This window comes from Zosterops lateralis (genome assembly GCF_965231275.1).
Source record: "Zosterops lateralis genome assembly, chromosome: 6".
NCBI lineage: Eukaryota > Metazoa > Chordata > Aves > Passeriformes > Zosteropidae > Zosterops > Zosterops lateralis.
This window is the reverse complement of record NC_139761.1, coordinates 30,201,658-30,223,202: the sequence shown is the minus strand read 5'-3', so window position 1 is coordinate 30,223,202 and position 21,545 is coordinate 30,201,658. Positions and strand designations below refer to the sequence as shown.

Here is a 21,545-nt window from a genome sequence, read left to right as displayed (position 1 = left end):
ACCTTTGACATAGCTTTAGAATATTGTCTTCTCTAAATCATCTCCCATGTATTAAAAAGCAACAGTCAGTTTCCTTCCTGTCCTATAAGTATTGAAGTTTATAACGTTAGAAATTCTAAACATAGCTTCCAGCTCTCCTCCTTTTTTTTTTTTTTTTTTTTTTTTTTTTTTTTTTTTTTTTTAAATTTAAGTTAATTACTTTGGGAGGTGGTCTCATAGTTGCATTAAGTACCCATGAAGGTAGGGGTTTTATTTGTAGGGGTGATTTTTGGTAGTGTCGTATTCTTTGTTTGGTAGGTTTGGGGGGGGTTGTTTTTTTGGGGGGGGATTTTAATAGCATAGCAAAGAATAGTGGGACATAAACCTTGTAAAAGTTGATTTTGTCTAATGTAAAGCATGAAAAAAGGTTTTTCATGAATCAGTCCACATCTTTTACAAGAAACTGTAGAACTGCAGACAGGCTATGGCTTTTCTCATGTCCAGGGGAATCCACTGAATCTTGGCCTTCATTTAGGATTCCCTCCTGATGAGCAAATTCCCATGACCGCTTTTGAAGCTTTAAAAGCTTTCGTTTTGTTTTAAAAGGCCTCTGAGCATAGGCAATGTTTTCATAGGCATTTAGAAACAAAAACTTGAGCTTTTAAACCTTCAAATGTCGCTGTGGGGATTCACTTGGCTTCTCAGCAGACCAAGTCTGAGATAACACCTGCAAGAAGTGTGTATCTGTGTGTGTGTATTTTGTGAAATTGTGATGCACCATCTCAACTGACCCACAAATCTGACAGTGGTGCATGTGTAAATCTTATTGTTATGTTTTGCTGTTACTCAGTTTTAAGAGCAAGCTATTATTTTGGTTCTGTGGCACAACTATGTGGATAAGCCAATTTTGGTTTTAGACTGTTTTAATTTCTTCTGCCTCTTTGTCCTGTGATGCAAACTCTTAACAAATGATCTTCAGAAGAACAGACTAAGTTAAAGTCCATGGTTGTTTCATTATCTAAAGGATACTGGGATTTTAGCTTCAGTCTTACTTTTTTCTTCTACAGGTAACATCAGTTGCACAATAAAAGGTAGTTTTCTATAAATAGATGGGTTATACCATATGTAAACCCAGGTCTGTGATTACTAGATGAGAAAAAATGTTCAATAGAAATGATGGCACAGATCATCAGGCTGATGAAGTAACAGAAGTACTTATTTGCACTCCTTTTCAACTCCATCTCTATGTGTCTTAAACACCTGAGGTGAAATTTTGTCATGTTTCAGACGGAAGGGGATTTTCAGAATTAAGGATAAATACTAAATGAATATATTAACACTGCTTTTCTCCTGTCCTGTGCTGTTCTCAAAACACCTGTTAAAAACAAACAAGCACATATTTTGAATTGATGATACTGACTGGCAAACTTGGCACCAAATAACCTGCTGAAACTAAAATGTTGATGTAGAACATGTGCTTAACTTAACAGTCCATAACCCTGTTTTTCGAACACTGAAATACCTACCCTGAGGAAAGCTCATAAAATGAAGGTCTTTAAAGTTCATAGATTAGACCAATGAGGTTGCAGCTCTTTTAAGAATGTGCATCTTCATTGACTCCTATTAATTCAAGATGGCCAAGTGTATAAAATAAGAGACATGAAAGCACCGAAGATTTTTTTTTTTCTCAAAGTGTGCTTTCCATAGGTTCGGTATCTAAAGGAATGAGAAGGGATGCTCAGAGAGGCAAACATTCTGCAGCTGAGAGGACTATATCACAGGCAGGTCTGAAAGAATCTCTGCTTGGTTTCTAAGGGTATTTAATTGAGCTTTTTACAACATATAATGATTAATTCTTCTAGAAATTCCCAGTGCCCATAAGATTCTATTGCTTGGGATTAGGTTGAGCAATTTGGCGTATCTCTAATCGTGTTTTCCCATGTGTAACATTCCAGCCATGTCTTTCTTACTTTACTGTTAAATATATAATTTATAAACAGATAACAATCCTGATAAGCTTGTTTCAATCCATGCTAGAATGAAATTACTTGTGTTGTATTACGTGTGATAGCTTCAAACTGCTTTAGAGTAACTGTACTCTACAAAGAAGAAATCTTTGTTATACTATTTATCTGGAGGCACTGGAAATTAAAAATCTGATCTACTGTAGCAACCAGGATCTATTATTTCTGAAGTGTTTCCTGAGAAATAAACTTTTTCCAGCAGGTAAATGTGAATTTGTAACAAATATAGGAACACAGAACCTTCCTTTTTGCACTTGTCCACATGGGGTACATGTTTGTTTGTTACTTTTAAATGAAAGAAATTGGAATAGACTATATTAAGCTGAGACAAATTTTCTTCATTGAAATTTTTTGGCTGTGTAAGTATTCTGACAAAAAGCTTACAATCTTCCATTTCACCAAATATGTGCACTTTTTTGGCTCTAAACTATATGCTTTACTGTTAGACATTTTGGGATATGGTGGTTTTATTTCTCTTTTGTGGGAATAAACCAGATGCATCTTCTTGTGCTGAATAGCCTGACAGAAAATGAAAATAGAATTTTTAAGCTGTGAATTGGCAAAGGGGAGTCGGACTGGGTTTTTTCTCAGTGTTCCTTACTTTTTTTGATAGCCGAACAAAACTCGGGGGAGAAAAACAAGTTGTCCTTAACAAGGAAATTATTTAGAAGTGCAACGTGTTTACGTATCTGGATAAGAACAGTGCATTGTTAGGAGCAACTGCATGAATTGCATGATGCAACCTTTTGACAACAGAGTGTCTGCTGGAGACATCTGTGAGGGGTGACCTTTCACCCTAAGGAAGAATGCTCTGAAGGTGGGGAATGCCGTTATCTGTCCTGGCCCACCATGCACAGGGGCTGTCCTGGCCCACTGCCGTCCCTGCACCCGCCTGCTCACACGGCTCTTCACATATAGACTGGACGAGCCCCAACTGAGTAGATTCTCCTGAAGAAATGTTGAAAGCCAGCTTGTTTTTGTCTTGGTGGGAAAGCAGAGGTTAAGTCAGAGCCTCAGACAGTATGAAATTAGGATGAGACCCTTAGCCTTTAAATAGCCTCATTGTCTAATAAGGCACCTAAAGAGGGATTGCCAATGTCCGATGTGCCTGCTGCTCTCTCAGATCCTTGAATTTGGAAAATCACTTGGCACTACTCTTGTGGAAACCTGTAAAAACAGTATGTTACCCTTCAGACACGCAGGTCCAGGTTACAAACTGTAGTGTGCAGAAGGTATTAGCTGTTTCTTTTTCAGATGGTAGGAAAGGGAAGGAGAAGGGCTGGGGTAGGTTGGAGAAGAAAGAGTGATCATAGAATGTTGGAAATGTTTTCAGACCAGTGTATTTCTGATTTTCATAAAAACAAGAAAGTCCACTGTACTGATTGTAGTCTAAGAAACTTTCTGTTGTCATACTCTGTGGAATTCACCCTGACACAGGTGGCTCTCTGAAAAGCAGCATCAAGTTAGTCATTGCTGTTTCTAGTAATTTGCTGCTGCGTTTGCAGTGGTTATCCATGGACAGCCATGGCCTAGCTGTTAGTCAACAAGAACTCACATCCCATTTGTTATAGGTGAAGTGATGATTTCTTGTCTCAAGTGTCTGTAGTGTTTCAGGAGTGTGGTTTGGGCTTGTTTGTTCTTTGGATTTTAGGTTGTTGTTGGTTTTTTTTTTTCTTTCTTTTTTTTTTCTTTTTTTCTCTTCTTTTGTTTTTGCTTTAATGAAAACACAGATAATACAAGGATCTTTGACTGCTAAAAAATGAAGGAGCGAATGTTCTATCCCAAAAGGTGATAGAGTCTTGAAGAAAACAGGTTACTCCCCCTCCTCCCCTCAACACTCTTTAGTCCCACAGAACGACTGCATGCTTCAGCACAGATTTCTCTGCTAGTTGGATCCCAGGAGGCCTTATTGAGTGCAATGCTGCTTGGGGAGTTGCAGCTGTATAAAGTGGGGGAAAAAAATGTAGTTTGTACGAATTGTTCTTTACCTTGGTTTGGGTTCAGCATGGCAGCTGCACTCCGACTTTGTGTGTGACAGCACAAAGGACAGCAAAAGTGAAAAGCAAGTCAGCAAGTAGAGAGACAAAAGCAACGATCAGCTAATACAGCTCCACATGGCCTAACTAATTTATGAGAAAAAACCTGTTCTGTTCATTGGATCAGCACTCTGAGGAGGCAGGTGGAATTGTAGGAAGTTTTCATTGAGTCTCTAGAGCAACTAAGGAAGTCACTAGAGATTCTTCTCAGTTTGAACTTTATCAGGGTCTACGCTTAATCAATATGGTATTGGAAAAAGAATTAATTACTAAAGCAGAATAAAACAGCTGCATTTTAAACTAAGGATCCATCAATTCAGTAATCTTCCAGTTACAGGCTAGGTGCCGTGAGGATCATTTTGACTTCATGTAATGAGGAACTGAGGGAGTTTCCTCATGAACAGGCTGGGAATTCACATTAGCCTATTTCAGCTATTTGTCATCAGTACAACTCATTTCTCCCCTTCTGAATTACAATTTGTATTTGATATACTGTCAAACCCACAAAATTCCCATATTCATGGAACCGAAAGCATTAATGTGGAAATCATTGTCACCATGAGAAAAAGTCTTAACCTTCCTGAGCCTCTTTATTCTATAGGCTGCGGCTCAAGTGGTTTCATGCCGGACATACCTCTATTGTGTTCATTGTGAGGGTCAGGGACCTGCCTGTTGAAGAAGCAGTAATTTGAACACAGCCTGTAAATGTTTCATCTGTAATTTCCATAATGGTGAATTTCAAGGAGGGCTGAGAAGGGTTATGGGAGATGAATTAGGTTTTTAGTGAGCTCATTAGGAAGCCAAACAGAGTTTAGACAGCAAGGCGGTGAGTGTGGCTGTAATCAGTTCTGCTCGCTTTGTTCCCTGCCTTCGGGACATTTTTTGAAAACTTCATGGCAGGGGCTGATGAGAATATACTGAGCAGAGGCTGCAATCTGATGGTTGACTTGTTGATTTGTAAACCTCTTAATTCATTTTTTGTTCAATTTAATCTTTTCTTTCTTAAGGAAAATTAGTTGAATGTTAGCCCTCTTTGCACTATTCACCTCTTAAATTATGCTCATTTTGAGGAGCTTGTTATGCCTGAATAAACATGAAATGACTTGGCATTTTCCCATAAGAGGCACACCCATTTTAATACCATGTATTTACCATTCCTGGAAATGTCTCATTAACTTCTGAAAATCTGTGAGCATGATATTTTTGGGCTACTGTAACACACCTCTTGGCAGTCACAGAAGGCAGTTTGGTTAATGCCTCATAATATCCATTTTTATTCTCAACATGAAGAAAGGCTCTCTATAGAAAATTGATGCAGTTTGCTCTGCTAATTTTCATGCTCATTCCAATTAATTTAACATGACCCAGATTTTCTTCCTCGGGCTCATCCTGACTAATTAGTAAGGCAACACCTAGAACAAGTTCTGTTTAATAACATTGAGGAACACTAGTTGTGAGTGATTTTGATGCTAATAAAGATATTCACTGATGGGACAGATATTTGATGTCAATTATAGTATGTAATTTAGAAGTCCCTATGTGCTGGATAGAGTATTGGAAGGCTGGCAAATCACTATGGGAGATATTTTTTTTTTCTTTTTGTTAAAAGGACTTCCAAAGCACCTAGCTATCCTCAGGGACCAATTAGTTGTGGGGTTTTGGGGTTTTTTTTTTGGTGCAACTAGTAGTATTGTCAACTAATTCCACAGTAATAGATGGGATGGTGCTGCTAGGGATGTACAATCTGTGAACCACCAGCAACCAGGGCCCAGGCTTGCATAATTTACTCAACCTTTATCACGTATAAGAGAACCCACAACCGGTACCAGAAAACAGCACGGTCAAGGAGAAAAGGATCGCTGTCTCATCTCCTTGATATAACTTTTATTTCCTTGCCATTGTCCAGGTGAATCTCTTTTGCAAGAGATAAACAGGATTGAAAAGGGGGTTTTGTTAGTGCTTCATAACTGAATCGTCAATGCTGGTGTTCATTTCAGAAAAATGGTCCCAGACCATTATCGCTCCATGTGATAATTCTTTCCTGTCCTCTGAGTACTCTCCGTCCAAATGTGAGGACTGGTGCTCACGTGAGTGTCCTGACTGCATAGAGACCAGCAGCACAGGCAGATCTTTGTCCCTCTAAGCACTTCTCCCTGGGAAAGCTGGCTTGCTTCGTGTGTGTGACCCCACAAAACCAGAAACACAGCATGTGCAGCAGGGGAAGTGAGGTCCAGAAAGTGTTTTGTCATTGAGTTAATCAGAGGTAGAAAGAGGAAATGACAAACCCTAATTCTTCCCTGGTCTCTCAGAACAAATTCTCACATATGCTGCAGGAAGATAGAGACGGGATAATAATACTGTTCATACTTCAGGATTTTGGTCAGCCACAAACACAAAAAACTGTCTCATCTCTTTACTGAAATTACAGTGCTAAGGCTTGCTTTTGCTTCTAGTAACAAAAATTGAAATCCTGCTATTTAACTGAAGGAGAAAAAAAATAAGATGTCCTTATATATCTATTTTGATCACAACTATTATGTCCAAGAACCTGCCTTCTAACAGAGTATTTCAGGATGTTCTCTTTATGATACACAATTAGAAATGAAGAATTAGCAAAAACAGTAGCCATGCTCAGACTTGAAAAATGTAATGCTCAAATGAGCACAGGAGTGTGTTGGCATGTTTGCATTTAAAAGTAGTAATATATAATATTCAATTAAGTAAGAGCCACCACCAACGTAATATGAAGTAATACTTTCAAAACAGTTTTCATTGAAAGCTATGGGCTTTGTTTATTTGAGCAGTTTTAAAAAATCTTTTCCTTAAAATTTACTGAAGATAATTTTCTGAGCCAATAACAGAAAAAGGGAATAGAATATCTTGTGTTAGATAATGCTCCAATCCTATCGGCACCTCAATTCTTATGTGCAGTATAAATCTCTGTTAAGTTTTAAAAGCTGACGTAGTAAAACACAGGTAAAAATGACTATAAAATTGGAAGGGGGCGGGTTTAATGTCTTTAAGGCAAATCTTAATTGCTGAGATCCTATTTGGGTTTTTTGTTTTTTTTTTTTTTTTTGAGTACCAAGCCCTCTCATTGGCATAATTTCACCAAGTTTTTAGGAGGAGGGGGAGAAGGAGAGAGAGATAGAGAGACTGTGTGAAGATTCTTCTAATGCATAATGCATTTAAACCCTGTAATTTCTGGACTGATGCCACTAACCAGCTCAGAAATGATTCCTGTTTCCTCCTTACAGACTTGCAATCAGGAGTCAGAGATGACCATGTCTACAGTCATTCCTAGCTGGTGTCAGAACATGACAATTCTGTTGTTCTGGGTCAGTGGTGGATAACTCACTCAAATGGTGCAAAGTCAGCCAGTTCTTAATTTTTTTTCTCCTCAAGAGTGCATTCAGTGACTTTATCACTGAGAAGAATGGCTCCCCTGCCTAGTGTGATCAAGACCTGGAAATTTGTTGCATCAGCACATTTAGCCTGGATTGCTGCTTGATTGGTGGGGTTTATATTTGATCTTATGGCAGACAGGTCAGCTCACCGACTGGCTGGGTGAACCTAGGTTGAGAGGGAAACTCCATTTTACTAATCTGAAACTGAAGGAAGGGAAGTCTCATAACTTGCCAGGCTTTTCATTTGGGGTCCCTACATGTAGGCAAGTCGAACTCCTTTGAAGGAGGGAGTGGGGTGATATAAGCTCTCTGGAGCCCAACTTGTGAGGCTCTTCTCTAGATAGAGCTCAGGGACACAAATCAGTCTAGGAAGGCTTTGTAGGCACTGCATGTTTGTGTTTTGTAATGTGTTCTGTGACAATGAAAGACCTGAAATGAAATTGCAGGTTATGAGCAAAAAGGCAAAGCATAAGATGTCAAAGTATGTGTCTGTGTTTTTGAGTTTTGTGCTGTGAACTTTTAAAAAAATAATGTTACAACAGCTTAGTACCCTGTGGTTTTGCTATTCTTATGCTCCCTTATTTTCTAAATGCACTTCATTGAAACTTTTGTCAAAAGCTTTTTCCCCTGTTTCTACAGAATTACGTTTATGTCAATACTTTCAATCACTTAAAGCAGCCCAAAGCATCTTATGGAACAGTTTGGCTGCAGAGAGAGGTGACCATAGCCATTCCTTCTTTTTTGCTTGCTTTTTAATCATATTATCCTGGAACAAATCAGTAAAATTATACGATAAAAAAAAAAATAAATTGCTTGTCTGCCTTTCTGGTATCATAAAGGTATCTGTCAGGGACTAACTAGGAACATTAACTCACTTATGCTTGCTCTTTTTGTCTATCTACTGAACTTCAAAGAAAAGAAACATTTCAGACTTTTCCAGTAACCACTTTTAAGCATCCAATATGTATAGCACATAAGTTATAGATAGTTTACAGTTTACATTTACAAGGCTTCTTGGAGGAAATGACTTCTAAAAAATGGTACCCCCAAAAATAAATACAGACAGGTCCAAAGCACGAAGTTGTCATCTGGAGAATGATTCAGTAGTGGGAGCAAGACTTCATCGAGTCCTTAATTTTGAGCGCCAAGTAGCATATCACTTATAAAGAGTATTAGTTGTGTTTCCAAATACATAACACCCTATATTTAAAGCACGGGCTATAAGTTAAACCTATGAGAGCTGACTGTCAGTGTTCCCACGTAACCCTTCACATTCTGGCGTTTTCCAGACTGCCAGCCAAATGAACACTTTAGGAGGAGGTGCATATATATGTCCGCAGCACCCAGCGGGTTAATCCACCCTACTGTGCATAGGTGTTGGAGCTCTTATGGTATGTAAGACTTGCCAAGCTTGGAGTTGTTTTGTACTTCTAAATTTTTTTCTGAACTATGCATTCACAGCAAGCATCTCTTCTTATGCTGTTCAAGTGTTTGTGAATGCATATCAATACAGTACTTTTATCTGTTTTATGTAACACACATTTGTGTATATTTAATCACCAGAAAAAGTTTTTATGGTTCATTTTGAGACCTTTCTACTAAAACTTTTTTTTTTAAGCATTTAGCCATCCTCCATTTTTTTCTTTAATACATCTTAAAATAGACTAATGTGCATTTTAGACTTGTGGCATAACAAGTGTCCTTTTCAGTAATCGAAACTTTTAACTTAGTGTCTCTCAGGAGTAACTGTCTGTTACATTTCTAGTACTAACTTTTTTTTTTTTTTAACGGTGAAATAATCTTATCCATGTGTACTTTTATGTAATATTTCAACTAGTGCTTTCTTCATAACTAAACAGCCCTGAAAAAAGAGGTTTATAATGCGGACAGTAGATGAACTCTTGCTGTACTAATGGGTATCATTTTAGGGGCTGTCTCCTGAACAAGCAGTTGTGTCAAATGGCATAGGGTCTATGGGGAACTGCGAGACATTAAAATATCTCCTAGTTCATAACTACTTTTAGGAGCTGTAAGGAAAATTCAGATGCTCTGATTGCTATTTTCATTTTAAAAAACAGTCATTTTTACTCTTAAAGAAGCTACATTAATGATTTAGTGAAGAAAATGGTGCAGGATGTTAGTCATCATCTACTTTTAAGTTCTCACATTCTGCTATATATAAACAACTGCAAAATAGTAAAGGTTAAATATTGATGAGGTACAATTGAACTTAATTACTTCAACTGCAGGTAGACTTTTAATTGAACTTTGCTATTTTGCCCACATTTGATATTATTCTAATGACATAAGTAACAGGATAATAAATAAAAAAGCTACTTAGAACAAAATATAGCTCTTTAATGTATACTTACTTTTATACAGTTGTTTGAGAAAACAAAAAACATTATCCCAGAACTAAAAAAGGAAAATAGTCTATTAAAGGAGATGTGCTTTCAGCAAAAGAAAAATATTTTTTTTGTCTCCTGATTTCTTTAATGACTTGTTATTGTTGCCTCAGCTGTAGCCAGTCTGCAGCTGGTATTCTTAACAGAATTACTATGAGAATGCCAAAAATACTTCTCTAAAAATATATGAAAAAAGATTTTAAAAGAATGCCACTAAAACTGCAGCACAAGGGCACTTTGTGTGACAGTGTTTAGTAGGATGAAAAATTTAAACAGAATAACAGCTATTTACATTCACACTGCAAAGTAATTACTGAAGCATACAGAATACTTAAACCTATTTTAATAATGCTTTCCTTCAGCCTAGATACCAAAAACTGGGAGTACATTTACCAACTTGTACTGAGGTAGGGAGGGTGGGAATTGAAGTTAAAACCACTTAGAAAAAAGTGTATTGAACACTTTCCTGGTGAGGTACAATGTGAGTTTCACTTTTGAATAGAAGAGCATTATAAATCAGCATAAACCACATGTTTTAATGAGTGTATCTCCTCTGGAATTGTGCAGTGCTTGCAATTCTCTGTGAGCAAGACATGGATCTGGTCTTGCACTTCTTGCTTAGGCAAAACTGCCACTGACATTAATGATAATTTTGCTTGAATAGAACAAAGTGCTTGATGGGAGTTGTGCCAGCATGAGGGGTGTGAGATTAGGATAAACGTGCAAAAAAGTACAACTTCAAATGGCTGTACCTTTGACTTCTACAGCTAGCATTTCCTCCAACTACAAGGATCTTAATTATAACATTTTCTGGTTCAAAGATTAACATTTAGCATTCTGGGAAAGACTTTCTGGACTTTAGTAACCTGATCAGCACGGTCTCCTTTTGGTCTCTGCCTCTTTCTGGTTCTTTGTATTGCAGGGGAGATGATAGTATCTGGCACATTCCTCGGATGTCTTGAAGATAGCAGCCTTCTGTGTTTGGGGCTGAAAGATTGTGAACTCTGTGTTAGCAGAAATGCCACACAGGGGAGGTGAATAGAACATTAAAAAAGCTTTAGCTTTAGGTACTGCAGCGCAAGCAGAGTTGAATTTGAGAGCTGGGACTAAGTGGACATTTGTCCCTGCTTTCTTCCTTAATAAAATCTGAGTGTTAACTGTGGGTAAGGGCATTTGAGAGATCACTAAAAATGAATCATTGAGTGCCCAGAAGAGCTTTATTATGATTTACTATGGAGAACTTTAGAATATACCTAGTAGTTTTTAAATGGTTATCAGATACATGTAGGAGCTACTATTATGGAAGTGAATTATTTTGTCCTTCTCTGCAGAAGCAAAATAATTTGCCAAATTAAAATGTCAAAATAAAACTCATCAAAAACTGGATCTGTGTAGTCCTTTCTGGCCCTGTGCTCCCATCCAATTTTCTTTTGCCCCATGAAAAGCTATTGAGCAAAAAAATCACAAGCTCCAACCAGCAACGTTTGTTGTGCTTGTGTATGTGTAATCCATTTTGGAAACGCTTGACACAATACTAAATCTGGGGGGAAAAAAAATAAACATCTCAGTGCAGAAATCCTGACTGGCTGAATTGATTTTTAAAAAATTACCAAAATTTAAAAATCCCCAGGCTGATATCGGGTTCCAGTACTGCGTTCTTGTAGGAAGAGGCAAGAGAGGTCGCTTAGTTCAGTTTGTTTGCCCCAGAAGCAATTAGATAGAAGGAATTATTCTGCTCCCGAAGTTCTGCATAAGCGTTGCCACTGCCCAGCTAACCAGTGTGAAAATACCATGGAAAATAAATTATTAAACTATACTGTTATTACTAACTTGCCAGTTCCAGAGAAACAAATGCAGCCACATTTACATATGTGTCCATCTGTCTGTTTTTACACTTTATGTCTTCAGCCAGTGGGTGAAATTGTTTTAATCCAAGCTGCAGTCTGATTTTTTTTTTTTAATTTGTTTTTTCCCCCTGCTGATATTTTTCTCTGTGTGTATATTATTTGTAGATGGACATGCATATTCTTGACAGTAGCTAGTTCTTAATTGCCCCTTTAAGTAACCTAATCTATCCGGCCATGGTAGTTTTAACTGGAGTATGCAGCAGAGTTCTCCATGGATAATTTTCGTTAGTTAGCAGATTGTTACCATCTCAATGTTGCTGAAATCCCTAATCTCAGGTCAGCGTGAAGCTGCAGTGGTTACAATCCTGTTGCCTGATGCAGTGTGAATGGAAGTGCTTTCTGTCAGAAACATGTGGTCTCTTCAGTGGAGAGCCTGCGTAAATCCTGTGTAAATAGAGGGAGGCTAACAAAGGATGAGCCCCTGCAGCTCAGAGCATTTGGAGCCATTTGGAGGCTGAATTTGCTAAATGCTGCTTATACCGCCTGAAAAGTTGAAGAGAAAGGAGCATAAAATCCCTTCTTTTTTCTCTTTCTGCTCCTACCCTGGGGGGAGGGTGTTAAGGGCCAGGGAAGCCTGAGGTAAGCCTATGAAGACTGTTTTTTCAGTGCTCTTTTGAGTGTGAAAAAGGTGGCATGGGTCACTGTCCCCTCTTTAATGTCGGAAAACCCACACAGTTAGTAAATGTTGCATGTAAACTAAAGCATTTCATCCCTTCTCCTGCACTCCACGGCAGTGGGCCATGAACTAGTCACTTGAAAATCGCAGAAAAATTTCACTTCAACATGTCCGGACAGTTTAGCACAGCAGGAACGTAAGAGAGATCAGTAATTAGCAGGTTGCTTTACTGTTGTTCCCCTTGTCTGCATTGGAACACTTTTTTCACCTGATGTGAAAAAATGTTGGATTGCAATGAACGAACCATGAACCTCCTGCCTGTACAAAAGAGCTTAACATTTTAACTGTGGTTTATTAGTTTTCCCTTATAAAAACTAGAAAAATACATTTTTGGCATTTGACAGAATTTCTAAGATTTCTCAATTCACTTTACAAATAAACGTGAGCTCTAAACACAGACAATTAAGGACACAAAGAAAGCCAGTCTTTTTTCTTATTTTTGGACAGAAAAATAATGAAAGGGGAAATGTGAAACTTAACAGTTCTGAAAACAATTTTGAAAGACTTAGATCACTGATTTTATAGCATGCATGGCTATAATAAGAGCTGAAATGCCATTCTTACTTGGAATAAATAATAAAACATTTGTGAATTCCTTTTTGCAAATAAGATATATTAGAGACTCTAGAGAGGTGCCTATCCAGAAACAGAAAAGAAACAGTTTTCATTCTGTCTCTTGTAAATAAACTTTATATACAAGATGCCATGCAAGTCTTTAAGCCTTTAGCACATACTGCCAGATGGCAATAGGGACTTGCTCCTGAATGACAAACTATGCTAAGTTCTAATTAGATTATGTAGAATAGCTTTATATGTGGGGTCTGATAGCATCTTAAGTTTTCCTCCCATTTGAATTTGCAATAATTATTAATGCCTTGTGTGAAATTCATACACATCATCTTTACATTATCAGCCCAGTAGAATTGCTGGGTTTTATTCTGGAAAGCAAAAGATCCTCCAAAAGAACAGCAAGAGAGAAGGCCAGGTCTTTGTCTCCTTCCTGCTTCTAGAAGGGCAAAAGAACAACATCCTCTGTAGGAAGAGAGATGGTAATGGTGTATGTCTGAAGTTTTCCTGTTCTCTCTAGTGCACCAGTGTCCAGCCTTTCTTTCTGTCCAAGATGCTCACTGAAACATCGAACAGAGAACCATGAGACATGTGTCTGGTGTCTCAGAGACACCAGGGCAGAGAACACAGTGCTCTGATCACAGCAGCTCACTTGAGGACACTTCAGTCTAGGAAGAGGTGATCATGCAGGTTGGCACAGGCTCAGAGTGCCTGTAAGGCCTCTGAACAGCTTCTAATGGCTTCTTTCCTCCTCAAGTAAAGTAATTGAGCAAAACCAGCGCAGGTGCTGGCAGAGCACTGCCAGCGATGCCACAGTTCTGAGCTGCGTTGTCCACCAGAACTGTTTGTGATTTTCAAAGTCCCATATTTGCCAGACATAACCTATCTTAACTTAGTTTCCCTGGGCAAGAAATGCAGGAGATAAGTGTGGCTCCTGTGGTGTGAGGAGACTTAAGTCAACTTCCTTGAACAGGGATCATTAAGAAGAAGAGAAACAAAAACAATCCATAGCCAGGACTTTGTTCAAAGATCTGTTATCTACTGGAGCTGTAAGCCTAAAAGCCTGATAATTTTAACAGGATGGAATGAAGATAAGGATTCTCCTGAAGGGTCTTCGATTCTGGAGCTGACCTTCCCTCTCTGTTAGTTTTCCCTTCAGTCCAGACTATCTTCAAAAACATCTTCAGACACTTTTCTCCCCAGCTTTTTGGCAGTGACAATTAACCAGATTTTTAAGATTTTTGTCTAGTGGTGATATGGATTGCATTACTGAGCTGAATGTCCTTATTAATAATGTTTTACAATATTTCTGTGTCTAGATGGACACATTTTAAGTACAAACAAATAATTGCAAGTTGTGAATATAGGCTGCATGCAGATTTTCCTCTTTGTTTTGCATTTGTATCAACATACTCCACTCCATCAAAATATTAGACTGGAAGACTAGAATAGCTTACTTAAGATCAGCATAGTGCACTGCAGCTTTCCTTTTCAGAATTCTATAACGTGCTCTTCGTATTGCATCCACTATTTTTAGAAAAATGGCGAAGTGTCTTGTCTTCCCCCGAGTTTAGATACTCCTGCTGTTCTCTCTTTTCCTTTAGTGTGACAAACCTTAAAGCTGTAAGGGACCTCTGATGGTGAAGAAACTCTGGGTTCTGAAACGTACTTTTCCAGAAATCACTTTTTAAACTTCTCTACTTGCTATGCTGGTAACAGAAACTATTTCTAGAATCTGAATCTGGACTGTTACCAGGCTTCTGTGCTTTGGCCTGACTGGGTCATCCTTTTTAGTTATCATTTTGATAGATTGGGAATTTGTTATTCATCCTGTTCACAAGTGGTAAAAAAGACAAGATGAGCAACTTCTAAACTCGCTTCCTCTGTTGCTGGGTTTTTACTCTGTGAAGAACACAAACAAAGACTATGGTTGAGATAATACTGATAGTGTGGAAGACTAACAAAGAATTAATTGATACAATAAGGTTGGACAGGTTTTATATAGGATTTGTCTCTGTTTCTCAAAGAGTCCTTGGCTATGTCAACACTGGGCTTTGCAAGCTTATCTGTCCAAGGAAGTAACCTTGCAGCAAGTTGGAATTATGGTGCAATGGAAACCGTGCTCTAACTACTAATTTGATATTTTTTAAAGAAGAAGTAGTCTTCTTTGCTTTCAATGCAAAGGAATTTATGTTGTGGAAGGAAACCCTCAGCACACACTAAGAGTGCCTGAACACTGAGTCAGTGTCAAAGCCCAACTTGCCACTGTGTAAAGAAGACTTGAATCTTCAGTGTTCTCCACAAAGTCTTCCCCAAGAACAGAAGGTCTTTAAGGAACCCTAGGTGGGTCCCTTTGCAGGATTTCTTGTAAACTCTCTCCATCTTTTACAGGGGTTATTGACACTATTACATAGCATTGCTATAATCTTAAGCTGAGTAAAATGCCTAATTCTCTACTGGCTCGAATCCTGCGTGGTCATTGACACCTCCACAGAGTGCCACTTAAGAATTCTCCACTTTCCTACAACACCAATAGGGTTTTGCAATCATGTGTACTCTTTGCACAAGAATAAACGAGTGAACAGTATAATAAACAGGAGAAAATCACCCTTAATTGTTTTAGTTCTGTGTGAAAGAGAGAGACAGTGGACCAAAATCCAAACTTTAATTTCTTCTCTGGAAAATTTTGATAACTATGCTTCTTTAATTTCCATTTCCATAGAACTTAGAATTTGACTCTACTCTTCTTACAAATCACCATCTAAACCAGGATATGAATAGTTCATATAAGCAGAATCTCTTGTAATGATGATTCAAATTACTTAAATTTTGACTCCTTCATACAGTAGTGAAAAATATAGTTAATCCAGTCTGCCATAAAGCGACTTTCATATCTGTTCCTTTTATTTTGCTTTTGATAATTTATTTTTCTTCATTTAAAGTAACTGACATTTATTTGGATGAAGAAAACTAGGACCAGAAGTAAATAATTCCATGTTGGAAAAGACACTTAAGGGCTTTGTCTATGATTTCTTCTCATTAAAAACTGCATCCACTAATATGAGCAGTTGTAGTGTCATTAAAGATATGACAATATAGATTAACAGGACTGGGCCTGTTGTACACCAGGAGGAACAAATCTTACAGTATTTTTCTTCTGATATCATTTGGAGTTACAGTATTTGAATTTCCTTTCATGAGGTTATGGAACAGATTAGGGAAGCACCGACTCTTACAATTTCAACTGCTGATTAGGATGGGAAGGCATGGAGAGCTTTAGCTGAACTTTTCTTTCTTGGGCTGCTATTAGCTTTTTGAAACTAGGATATTAATAACCTCATCAAAAAGTCCAAAATGCTGATATAGCGTGCAGGAGACTCCTTCTGAGGATGCTCACAAAAAGGAGAGTATATGCAGACAGACAGGAATTTGTCCATACAGTGAGTAAACTGGTGTTTCTGTGGTTTGAAAGGATGGAGCAGAGCAGAAGTTTTACAGCTCCACACATCCTGTGCATACACACATTACTTTTACATAAAGAGACAAAGATATCTTTATCCGCACGACAGATAGACAAGCAGACTGACTGACTTCAAACTTGCAGTTTCAGTAGGGATTTTTTCCCCCCATCTCCGGGTACTGCTTTTCAAAATTGCCTGAGGCTACAGTACAGCACCTCAGATCCCCAAGGCCCATTGCCTGGCTCCTAATAGCCACTCTCCATCTGTGTCACATGAACAGCTGATGAGATAGCTCCAGTGTCTGTATTTTGGAGAGCATATCCACCCAGGTTAAAATGCTGGGGTTGCCAAGGAGCAGTCAGAAGCCATTAGTGTTTGTGAGAATTTGCCTTGCAGCAGTTCCTTGGCATAGTGGAAAGTGTGTGTGCGTGTGTGTGTGTGCGCGCGCACACGTGTCTGTGAGAGAGGGGTAGGGTGGAATATATGGGGGGAAGAAAGAAGCAGAAAGGAGAGCTTTCTAAATGACCAATTTATTGCAAAAGCAAACAGTTGGTTACAGTGTTCAGAGCTTCCTTAATCTCTTTGACTAGTTTACTGTGATTTGACTCTCCTTTCTCTATCGTTAATAGAAAAAAAAAAAAAAAAAGGCATGAGAAAGAGAGCAGCGACTTCAGGGTCTTGCTCTGGTGTTTGGGCAGATGGAAAGGAGCTGCTCTGCCTTGGGGCAGGGTGGTTGTAATGAAGTGGCCTGTCAGTCTGTAAATAGTGAGGGTCATCTCTTCCATGTGATGGAGGGTATCACATTGCAGTGAAAATGGAAATGTCAATAAAATTAATCTGCCAGCTCTTTGCTGTGGCTTTTTCTGCCTCTCCAGTCCAAAAGGGTCAGTTTTTCAGAGGGGACACAGTACAAGAAGGGTGATCTGGCATGGGAGGGAAGATGGAGCTGAAATGCAAGTTTTGAAGCAAATGGACTGTATGTAGCAGCAACGTATTTCGTTTAGTAGCACTACAGATGTAGACGAGGCTATAGGAATTAGCTCGTGAATCTATAGCATTCCTCAGGAAGCTATGGAGCGTCTAGCTCAGGCTACATTGAGCATAGAGTTTATTGTTTTAGGCTTTCTTGGACAAGGTTTTTACTTAGCATGGGATTTATGGCATTTACTGCTAATGAATGTCTATTCTTAAATTACAAAAACCACCGTCTCAGCACAATTCCCAGATGTCCTTCCAGGACCTCGGCTTCTTAAACACCAGCAGGGAGCATAAACTCTCCACTTCTCTGTTTTCCTCTTTCGTGTGGCTCCGGGCTAATGATGTGTAAGGAAAACACAGCAATCTATAAAGTCTCAGTGCTGTCCCAGTATTCTTCATTTATTTTGCATTTGATTATGCCACAAGTCGGATCTTGTTTCTTTCCTTTTTTTAAAGTTATTAGTTCAAATATTAATGTAGGAATATGGCATATATTGCTGCTCTTGATTGATGCCTTCCCAAAAACAGGAAGACGTGCTCGTATGAATTTTAAGAAAGTAGGGGTCCTGCAATGCCTTGCCAGAAGAGTTTTTCAGATACATAATTTAGATGCCCTCCAGGCAGGCTTTCAAGGCATTTTTGCTGGAGGGCAAGAAAAAATAACTATGACTGTTAAAAGTAAATGATTTTTGCTAATGCACAATTAATGCCAGGGAAAAGCACAGAAGAGAAGGATGTTGATGGAAAGTTCTGATTAAGTGAGAGCTCTACCTTGATGTGCATCTTTTTTTTTTAATGATAATAATCACTGATGCAGAGATGTAGAAGTTTTCATGTCATGCAAATGCTATATGCAGGGTCACACTAGGTGTACGTGTTTGTGAGTGCGTGTGCATGTGTGCTGGGAGGTGATGGTTATGGGGAGGGAGGGGCTCATCTGACAGTGTGTTATGTGCACTGAACGGTGACATGGTTACTGCCACCTCTGCAGAGGGCCCCGAATATATAGACTACAGAACATTTAACTTGATTACTTATACGTACATATTCAGAATGGTTGTAGAGATGCATTTACTGTAAATGGGTTTTCTTGTGGCAGGTTTTCCCACATTGAATCCCATAATTGAAAAAGAGCTACTGCACTATGTCAAGCACACAATTATAATTGAATTAATGATATATGCATGTGTGAAACACAAAATTAGTATTTGGAGAGACACGGTTTTCTAATTTTTACATATTTGTATCAGCATTCTTATATAACGAGAAATGGTATGTGCCTGATCTAACAAATAAAAAGCCCCCAAACTGTGGTACTGTCTTGGCAATTAATGATATTTTTTGGCTTCTGTATTTGGTTCTTTAAACATCTCCTCCCTCCTGTTTTTCCTCTTTGTTGTAGGTGATGGTTTAGACAACAGTGTAGCCTCACCTGGAACAGGAGATGATGATGACCCAGACAAGGACAAAAAGCGTCAGAAGAAAAGAGGCATTTTCCCCAAAGTAGCAACAAATATCATGAGAGCGTGGCTTTTCCAGCATCTCACAGTAAGTGGTGCCCAAAACCAAAATAAATTTCTATTCATGTGCCTAATGAGGTTTAGTCATCATTATTAGAAATCAATTGTCCCCATAATTTTTTGACCATTATTAGGTCTCAGACTTTGTTGCCTTTTTTTTTTAGTCCTTTTTTTTTTTTTTTTTTTTTGGGTCTTGGAATCATGACAAATCTCAAAGATATCTACCTACCTACCTACCTACCTATCTCTATATATGTGTATATATATATATCTATATATACACACACATCCTATAGAGGGAAAAAGAGAGAGAGTACAACACCTTAGCATGGAACACCACCTATATATGAAGTAACCATTTTTGGCTTTGAGCTATTCAAAATCTTCCTACGGGCAGCAAAAGGGGGATTCTTGCTTTAGCACATATAAAGCTCTGCCTTCTGTATTCTTTATTGCTGGCCTCTGTTTACACAAACTTCATATGTATGTGGTGAAAGAGAGAGCCCTGGTCTGTGTGCATGCGCTGACATACGCTGTGGATGTTAGAGAAGTCAAAGCAGCAGCTTGCAACCTTCTCATTGTTACTTTTTTGTGAGGAAATAAAGAAGGCTTACAGATTCCCTAATTTTTTAGTTTGTAACAGAGAGAATAATCACCCTTTTTTGCATCTCTTCAAGTCCATTAATGTTTAAACCCAGCCATAATCACATTTGGGGGTGAGAGATTAAATATGTGAAATAGCAGTGCTTTCCTTGGGCTTTTATTTGTCTGCTTGCTATTGGTTTGTGTTGGTGTTCTGTTGACTATTTAACTTCACTTAGGCATCAAAGCACGGTTCCACAGGAAACCTAGTAAACTTAGTTTACTTTATGTGGGAAATGATGGAAACTGGTAAAATTATAAATTGATTTTCTTCTTTCTTGCTCGTTGAAATTGTTTCTCACTTGATAAGGCTTGAAATGCTAACTGTTATTAACTACTTCCTCTTCTTCTACCAAAGTTTTATAAATTTCCATGGGTTTATAAATTTCCTGCTGTTGGTTACAGGGTAACGATTCTGGGACCCGATTTATTTATGATAGAGACTATCGAACTGCTCTGCCAGCAGCACAGCTAAAGGGGGGAGCGGTAGATTCACATTCCTAAACCATCATTTTGATGTAAGGACATTAGTAGAAAACTAAGGTGCATTGATCTGGCCTGTGGGGTCAGGATTAGCTGGAATAGCCAGTGTCTCTGCTGGAGTAGTGGTTATTCCTGCCTCTCAGCTATGGCCATTTCAAAGGTCAGGTGCCCTGTACCCACTTGGCTCAGAGGAATTAGACAGAACATGAGTCTCTGGGCTGATTACTTAACCAAAGACAAAATAATGAGTCCTAAGCAAATACTGACTAATTGAAAGGGCTGTAAATCCATTACATATTGGTCAGGGATAATCAGGAGTATTTAATCACTTTTATCTATTCAGGAGCACTGAAGCTGCAACAGCAAAGCCCTGAACCTTGCCATGTGCTTATTATTCTCATCATTATCAAAATTACTTCACAGCTGTTCTTTGCTACATCACCTCAGCTGGAGATTTACTAACCTGTAAAATGTTTTTAATTTGGAAGTCGAGTTAGTGCGAGTGGAGGGTTTTTTCATTTAGCTGTAGGGTATCTTTAGACGAGCAGTACAGGCAGACAGCAAAATGCAGGGCCACAAATAAACAAGTTTGGTTTGTAGACACCTCCATGTTCGCTCCATTTCCTCTTACGAAATTCATGATATCTACTTTTTTTTCTTCCTTTCTTGCCTTTCTTATGTGCTCCTTGAAAGCATTTGACACTTGCTTATTAAACAGTCAACTGCCTCTTGCTTCTCTTGAGGAAAGTCCTTCTGGCTTTTTGAAATCCCTTTTCCTTGTTTCTATCCTCTCTCTCTTGACCTCTCCATCCTGCATGAATTAAGGAAATTTGCCATCACTGGTGAGGATGGCCTCACAAAAATCAGATTAAATGAATGCAAGAAAGCCCCAAACCTTTTACCGTCCAGGCTTTAATGAGTTTGCAGGTGTTGAAAGATTTACTGCGCTGTAATTCTCAGACCTGCAAACTGATAATGGAGACCCCTGACCAGTGCAATGTAAATTCAGAAAGATTCTTGCCATAAACACATGCAGGAAAGGATGAAAACTCCTTTCTTTTAAAGATCTCACACTTTTTCTCAAATTAGCTTGTTCATTCAAAATGTAACTCTGGCTGAGCCAGAACGGGGTAATGTGTGATGTACAATTTTATTGTTTCAAGTAAATATCTTTACAATGGCAGTCCATGATTCAATGTACATTCCTTCATTACTACTCTAACCTTATTTCAAATTGGTTTTTCCTCTTTTGTGCTGTATGACCTGTTCTTGTATTACAATAATCCCCTGATGTACCCTTTTTTCTTTCTCTCTCTCTCTCTCTTTTTTTTAAAGAAACTAATTGAATTATCTCATTATTTTAATTTGTTAAGCAAATGTATTTTACATCTCAGGATGTGTTCTTAAAGAAGGAGCTGCTTAGGCTTTGCCCCCTGAATGGGCCATTGGTACATTTTGAC

The 21,545-nt window shown here is 38.4% G+C and overlaps 1 protein-coding gene across 4 annotated transcripts in view; it reads left to right on the top strand.

Annotated features, from left to right (window-relative positions):
* The window catches only part of MEIS2 (Meis homeobox 2), a 175,379-nt gene that overhangs the window by 35,228 nt on the left and 118,606 nt on the right, over window positions 1–21,545 (top strand). For all 4 annotated transcript variants that reach the window (XM_083863448.1, XM_083863447.1, XM_083863445.1 and 1 more), the window contains exon 9: window positions 18,843–18,988. In XM_083863448.1, the coding sequence (XP_083719574.1) occupies window positions 18,843–18,988 (146 nt within the window). The remainder of the gene's footprint in view (window positions 1–18,842; window positions 18,989–21,545) is intronic.